The sequence below is a fragment of the Vollenhovia emeryi genome, unplaced genomic scaffold (assembly GCF_000949405.1).
Source record: "Vollenhovia emeryi isolate VEMERY1.0 unplaced genomic scaffold, V.emery_V1.0 DF940790.1, whole genome shotgun sequence".
In the NCBI taxonomy this organism is placed as follows: domain Eukaryota; kingdom Metazoa; phylum Arthropoda; class Insecta; order Hymenoptera; family Formicidae; genus Vollenhovia; species Vollenhovia emeryi.
The window spans coordinates 1-7,176 of record NW_011965576.1 but is presented as its reverse complement, the minus strand read 5'-3'; the positions used below and the strand labels follow the sequence as shown (position 1 = coordinate 7,176).

The following is a 7,176-nucleotide window of genomic DNA, read 5'->3' as shown; positions in this document are numbered from 1 at the left end:
CAAAAATAGGAAATACGTATTTTTCCGTTTTCCGATCCACCCACAATTTCTCGGGATATTCAACCGTTCCGGGACTTTTAGACCACCCTGTATATGAAATGACTCGGGAAGACATCCCCAACAACATATTTAAAAATCAAGCGAATCGGAGAGGAAGTCGCTTTTATGCACAATTACCGAAATTTTATATATTTTCTTACCTAACGGAGCGGTATTTTCATCGTCCGATGGAGGAGTCGAGTTAAATGTTAGGTCGTCGTTTAGGTCGAGTATATCTGTGCGATTATCATTAGTGTTCGTTGTAGCACCTAATAATAAATACATAAGTGTTAAAAGTTACAACTAAACATAAAACTAATCTTATGTAAGTAATTTGCTAAAAGTATATAACTGTTCGAGATTCATTTCTGAATCTCGGTCAGTTCGTCACCTGCGTGATGGCAGCATCAGCCGGGTCGGATCGTGCAGCGCCGCAGGAGCGCTGCGCGCGCATGCCCGATCGCGACCCGAGGCGACGGCGCTTCTTCACGTTCGTTACCGGCGCTTTTGGCTCATGGTTAACCGTACATAGTACACGCGTCGTGTAGTGCAAAAGATTCTCAAGTGCTCTAGTGGACCTTCTCATCCGAGACTTGACTCAGTGCGGACACGTAGTGAACGCTCAGCAGTGCGAATCATCCAGGACAGCTCAAGATACAGCGTCAAGGCAGCTCAGGCTCACCACGCATCGCACGCCGGCGCCGCGTGGACACGGCTCACGGGCATCTACATTCACGAGGCCGGCTCTCGATCAATAATATCGACCCGTGCAAGTGATTAAAAGACTTCTCATTCCCGTCATACTCATAGACTTCTCAACTGTAAGCATACTGTGATTATTAAATCGTGATACGGCATTTTACTCTAATCGAACCGAGTTACGATCACGTGATATTCAACCCTCTCACGCGTGAATTCTTTCCTTGAGCCTCTCACCGCTAAGTCCTCTCACCCTGCTTCCATCCGCAGCGGTACCAGCGAACTCTCCTAGCGAGAATCGCTAACATTTTTTGGTCCTTCGAGCCGGATTGTGGCGAGGCTCTCGGACGGATTAGCTCAATCTTATGGCCCTTTCACGTGATCGGCGGCGCGCACATACACGGTCCCACTCATCGATCACGTGATCTCACGGCCCTTTCGCGTGATCAGCGGCGCGCACATCCCACTCATTGATCACGTGATCTCACGATCCTCTCGAGTGACAGCTCATCGGCGGCGAGACTTCTCAACTCTCCTCATGGCGGACGAACCAAAAACGGGCAAGACGGACCGCCCGAAAACCCCGGTGTTGCAAGTGCCGCAGGAAGACCGCACGTCGGGGAGGACGACGTCTCCTGCCCGGCTTCCGACGGAGCTCGCGCTGAAGGTCCGGACGCAGATGGGCCGGATCGCGTCGCTCAGGGAGCTCACAGAATCGCTGCCGGATGTCCCGGCACAGACATCCCTCGAAGAAGTGAGCCAATTTTAGCTCCTGATCGAGGAGACGCACAAGGCGCTCCTTAAGGAACACGCCTACTTCGAGGTCTCATGGCCCTCTGCGCTCACTCATCACGAGCATTTCTCGGGAAACGCTCATCAGGAGGAAACGCTGTGCCACATGCAAGCGCGACGCATCATCGGCGTACTCCGCCACTCACTGACAGCTTCATCTGCTCAATCAACCTGTGGTTCGTTGGTCACGCCCTCAAATTGAAGAGACGGTGCAGTCGTCGAGACCAGCTCACACGTCCGCTCATCCTGCTCAACGTTACTCGCCACAGCCTTGGCATTGATCAGCTCATCCAACACTCATCACTCAGCGCGTCTACTCATTGACGCAGGATCCGAATTCACCTTCGTCACGGAGAATCTCATTCGGCAGCTCAACGTCCCTCGTCAATACTCAGACTATTGTCGTCAATGGAATTGCAGGCAAGGAGTGTACTCGGAGTACATGAGGAGTCGTGTCGCTCACGTTACGCTCGACACATTCCAACGCAGCGGCCACAATTCAAGCTCATGTCCTCCGGACAGTTACATCAATCTTACCATCTTTCGAGGCGGAACCGGAAGAATGGCCGCATCTCAGGAACTTGGCATTAGCCGATCCAGATTTTCTCATCCCGCGGCCAGTTGACATCCTCATCGGCGCAGATGCATACGGGCAAATCATCAAGCCCAATATCATTAGGCATTCTCCACTCATGCCGATAGCGCAACTCTCCATTTTCGGATAGCTTGTTCTTGGACCAGTCAATAGAGAAGCAACACGCACATTAACGCACCATGCTTCTACTTAAGTCAACGAGGATGCTCTCAATGAATTACTGACAAAATTTTGAGTTCAAGAGGAGGTGCCTACTCACGATGTCAATCAATTCACCCCTGACGAGCAGAGGTGCGAATAACACTTCAAGGCTACACACTCTCGTGATTTATCAGGGAGATACGTCGTCAGGATTCCACTCAAATCACCAGTAGATCTTCTGGGTGATTCGTACAACGCTGCTCATCAATGCCTCAAGGGATTACGCAGACGATTCTCAAGGGATGTGAAATATCAACGTCTCTATCAACAATTTATGATAGATTACGAGACACTCAACCACATGACGAATCATCCATCTCCAGTCGTCGCTCACACTTCTACCTGCCACATCACGGTGTTCTCAAGCCTGACAGTACAACAACAAAGCTGCGGGTCGTGTTTAATGGCTCCAGCGCATCCACATCAGGCTACTCTGTCAACGACCTCATGTACACGGGAGCGAAATTGCATCTGAACATCTCAGATGTTCTCCTCTGGATACGGAGACATCGTCACATTTTCGCTACGGATATCACCAAGATGTACAGGCAGATCAAAATTCACAAGGATGACTGGAAGTTGCAGCGGATACTCTGGATGGACGATCAACTCAATGAAGTGCCATATCATCTGACAACGGTCACCTACGGGACAAAGGCCGCGCCGTTCTTGGCCGTAAGGACGCTGTTACAACTAGCAGAGGACGAAGGACATAAATACACTGGCTGTGCCATCCATCACTCACGGCAGGTATGTCGATGACATATTTGGTGGTGCAGATACAATACAACAATTGCAGGAGGTCGCACATCAACTAAAGGGCCTCTGCATGGCGGGCGGCTTCCCACTAGCAAAATGGCATGCAACTCATCTCGACATACTCAAGACTGTCACCGACAGCGAAGACCAAGGCTTACCAATCACATTCGACGATTGCGCAACCAAGATACTCGGACTCAAATAGCTCCCTCAAGAAGACACCTTTGCATTCTCAACACGAAGCTCACGCACTGAAGGCAGACTCACAAAACGCCTCGTCTTATCTGAAGTGGCTCAGATATTCGATCCACTTGGCTTTGCATCACCCGTCGTGATCAAGGCCAAAATTCTCTTGCAGGAGCTGTGGCTGCATAAGCTCCAATGGGATGATCCACTGCCATCCCAGCTCTCAGCCCGGTGGCTCATTATCAGAGAAGAACTCACAAGCTTGGCCAAGCTCTCAATATCTCGGTGGCTCAACACATGGAGCGACTCGCAAGTGGAACTTCATGGATTCTCTGATGCTTCTCAATTGGCAATGGCTGCAGTCATATACATATCCGTTCACGACTCAACCGGCGCCACGTTCTCACTTGTGTGCTCCAAGACTAAGGTAACACTTCTCAAGCGGCTCTCAATCCCGCGACTGGAACTCACGGCTGCTCTACTGCTCTCTCGACTCATGCAATACGTCAAAGCCACTTTGAACATGGACGTAACGGCAACTCATATGTGGACGGACTCTCTAGTGACACTTTCGTGGATCAGATCTCATGCATCACGCTGGAAGGATTTTGTCAGGAACAGGGTGGCTCAAATTCAAGAACTCACTCCAGCTGCTCACTGGAGATACATACCTGGAACTTCCAATCCGGCTGATTGCGCATCACGAGGCCTCACGACTGCTCAACTTCAAAGCACTCGCTTTCGTGGACGGGACCATGATGTAAGTATAAAGGTGTACCATTGCGCATAATGGCGTCATCCGTAGTGACGTATGTGTAGTAGGCCAATGAAAAATGGCCAGGAATGCAGCCGCGAAATTCAAATGCTCTATTAATCGTATATTACTAAATATATATTAAAATATATATTTTAACTTAAAATTTGTAATAAACGAATAATATTTCAAGATATCCTCTTCAAGATATCCTCAATAGGCTCCACGTCCGTATTCTCGAGGCCCCTGCTATCAATCTCCGTCGCCAGCCATTCTCTTAATACGCACACTTAACCTTACCAACACTGTTTATTCTGTGTGACACTGTCAGCAGCCATATTGAATTCTAACATTCCTGGCCATTTCTGATTGGCTATCATTTTTGACGACTGCGCATCCACGGGAATGGAACACCTTTATACTTACATCATGGACGGGACCACCATGGATACTCAAACCAGACTCATGGCCGTCGCAACCAGCACTCTCCGAAGAATTGAGTGCAACTGAAGCTCGCCCAGGCGTTTCGCTATTGACCGTTACGCCACGGACTGACTATCAATGGGAACTCATCTACAGGTACTCAAGCCTCACTAAACTATTGAGGATTACAGCTCTCTGTTTCATATTCGTCTCACGGTTGAGGAAGGTCCACGACTCATTGCCTGTCAGATACATCTCTCCAGAGACCTTGGAGAAAGCGAGGCTCTTCTGGATTCAGGCTACTCAAGCAACGTACTTCTCGCACGAGCTCAAGGCGCTACAAGCCGACTCACCGTTGGCAAAGGCACACGCATTCAACAGATTAACTGCGTACATCGACGCTCAAGGAGTCATTCGCGTCGGCGGACGACTCGCTCACGCAGCTCTCTCACTCGATGCGACACATCCTGTAATATTGCCTCGTCACTCTCAGCTGTCGTCATTGATCATCGCTCACGCTCATCAACGGACTCTACATGGAGGCACGCAGCTTACGCTGTCGCACATCCGACAACAATACTGGATTCTCGGCGGGAGGGCTCCTGTCAAGTCTCACATTCTGCGGTGTGTCACGTGTGCTCGGCAGAGGGGGATCCGTGCTCATCAATTGATGGGCCAACTACCTCTCTCTCGGGTTACGCAGGCACGACCGTTCACTCATACAGGTGTGGACTACGCAGGGCCACTCACCGTCAAAACATGGAAAGGAAGAGGTGCCAAAACCTGTAAAGGCTGGATCTGCGTTTTCGTCTGCTTCTCAACCTCAACAGTACACCTCGAGGCGGTCAGTGATTACTCATCCGAAGGGTTCATTGCCGCCTATCGACGCTTCTCATCCAGACGCGGCATCGCTCACACCTTACACTCAGACTGCGGCACCAATTTCATCGGCGCGGATACAGCTCTCAAAAGGCTATTCATCCAGAGCACTCAAGAACATCAGCGAGTTTCTCACCTGCTCTCGCAAGACAACACCCGATGGAAATTCAATCCCCCAGCGACACCTCACATGGGAGGAAAATGGGAGGCCATCGTAAAATCACTCAAATTCCATCTACGGCGCACCATTGGAGAAGCCGTACTCACCTATGAGGAGCTCACCACATTGCTCACTCAAATTGAGGCAATCCTCAACTCGCGACCTCTCGAACCATTGAGTGACGATGCGGACGACATCTCAGCACTCACGCCAGGCCACTTCCTCGTAGGAAGTCCGCTCACCACCATACCAGAGCCATCACTCACCGTACAGTTAATTAATGAACTCCTCACGTTCTGTCCTTAACTGACTTATTTCTATTTCGTGTTTAATTTTAATCTCCGCAATTTCCATTTCCTTTTGTCTTACGTACGACTTGTCCAGCTTCATTATTTTTGCCAAATTTAGAGATTCTTTAGATCTTGTTTGCAAAATTCGTTTCCTTTTTCTTACGTCTACTGGAAAATAAAATTGTAACTTGTGTAAAAAATATACTATGTATTATGTATTACATATTTCTTTGGTTTAACTTTTTTTTGAGAAATTTTATATATTTTCTTACCTAATGGAGCGGTATTTTCATCGTCCGATAGAGGAGTCGAGTTAAATGTTAGGTCGTCGTTTAGTTCGAGTATATCTGTGCGATTATCATTAGTGTTCCTTGTAGCACCTAATAAAAAATACATAAGTGTTAAAAGTTATAATTAAACATAAAGCTAATCTTATGTAAGTAATTTGCTAAAAGTATAACTTGTAATTAATAATTTTGTATTTACTTTTGTCCAATATTGTCAATTCATCATCTCCTTCGTAAATGTCGTAAATTTGATTATTTTCTCTAAAAATAAAACAACAGCCATGTTAATAAACGACATGGTAAAAATCGTCGGAACGGAAACGCGAGACAATTTACTACAAAAGTATAAGATATACTAAATAACGACAACATTAAAGATTGTAACGTTGGAATTTTTGAGCTACGGATAGCCTGGAGATTCCAAGGTTCGGTCGGTGGGCTGGTGGGCTCGAAGAGTGAAGGATGAGACTTATATTTCCAATAAAAGACTATTTTATTCTAAGTTCTACGTACTTGTAACGAAGCGCTCGCCCCTTGCTCTTCCCGGTTCTGGTTTCCGGATTGTCGGACGGGATTCCGAAATCCGCTTGAGCTTCGCGTAACTATCAGACGCGCGGTTCGTCTTAATCGGTCGGAAGAGCGAGCGTCGTTCGGTCGGGGTTTGACGTGCTGTGTAACGGAAAAAGGGATCCTCCGTTCCTCCTATTTGCCGAATATGCTCAGCTCCAGGGCCGTCGGGAGGAAAGGAGGACAAGATCTTAATTACTTAGTAAAGGCAATCGCTTGGGGGAATCGGAAAATAAGTCGGACAGGTGTTTAAAGGTTAAATAAGCGTGAACTAGGTTTATTCAGGAACGAATACAAAGGATTTCGTGGTGATTATAATAGGTCCGCCCTAGAGTGAAAATACAAAGGAAGAAGAAAGGATTAATATTACAGTGAGTCCGCCCTGTGGTTAAATACAGAGAAAAACAGGATATGGTTAGTCGGAATCAATCAGAGTATGGAAAATAATAATTACAATACGGATTAATTACGGAGCACGAAAGTAAGTGAATACAATATGGATCTACTACAAGGTACGGACAGTACGGAATCGATTCGGAATATAA

At 47.6% G+C, this 7,176-nt stretch overlaps 1 protein-coding gene across 1 annotated transcript; it reads left to right on the top strand.

Moving 5' to 3' along the window:
- The first annotated feature begins 2,385 nt into the window (after positions 1-2,385).
- On the top strand, positions 2,386-5,793 carry LOC105555744. The gene is made up of 5 exons (XM_012002786.1): positions 2,386-2,495; positions 2,608-3,076; positions 3,126-3,237; positions 3,376-4,031; positions 4,675-5,793. The coding sequence occupies exons 1-5, from the start codon at positions 2,386-2,388 to the stop codon at positions 5,791-5,793; spliced, it is 2,466 nt and encodes an 821-aa protein (XP_011858176.1).
- Positions 5,794-7,176: the final 1,383 nt, after the last annotated feature.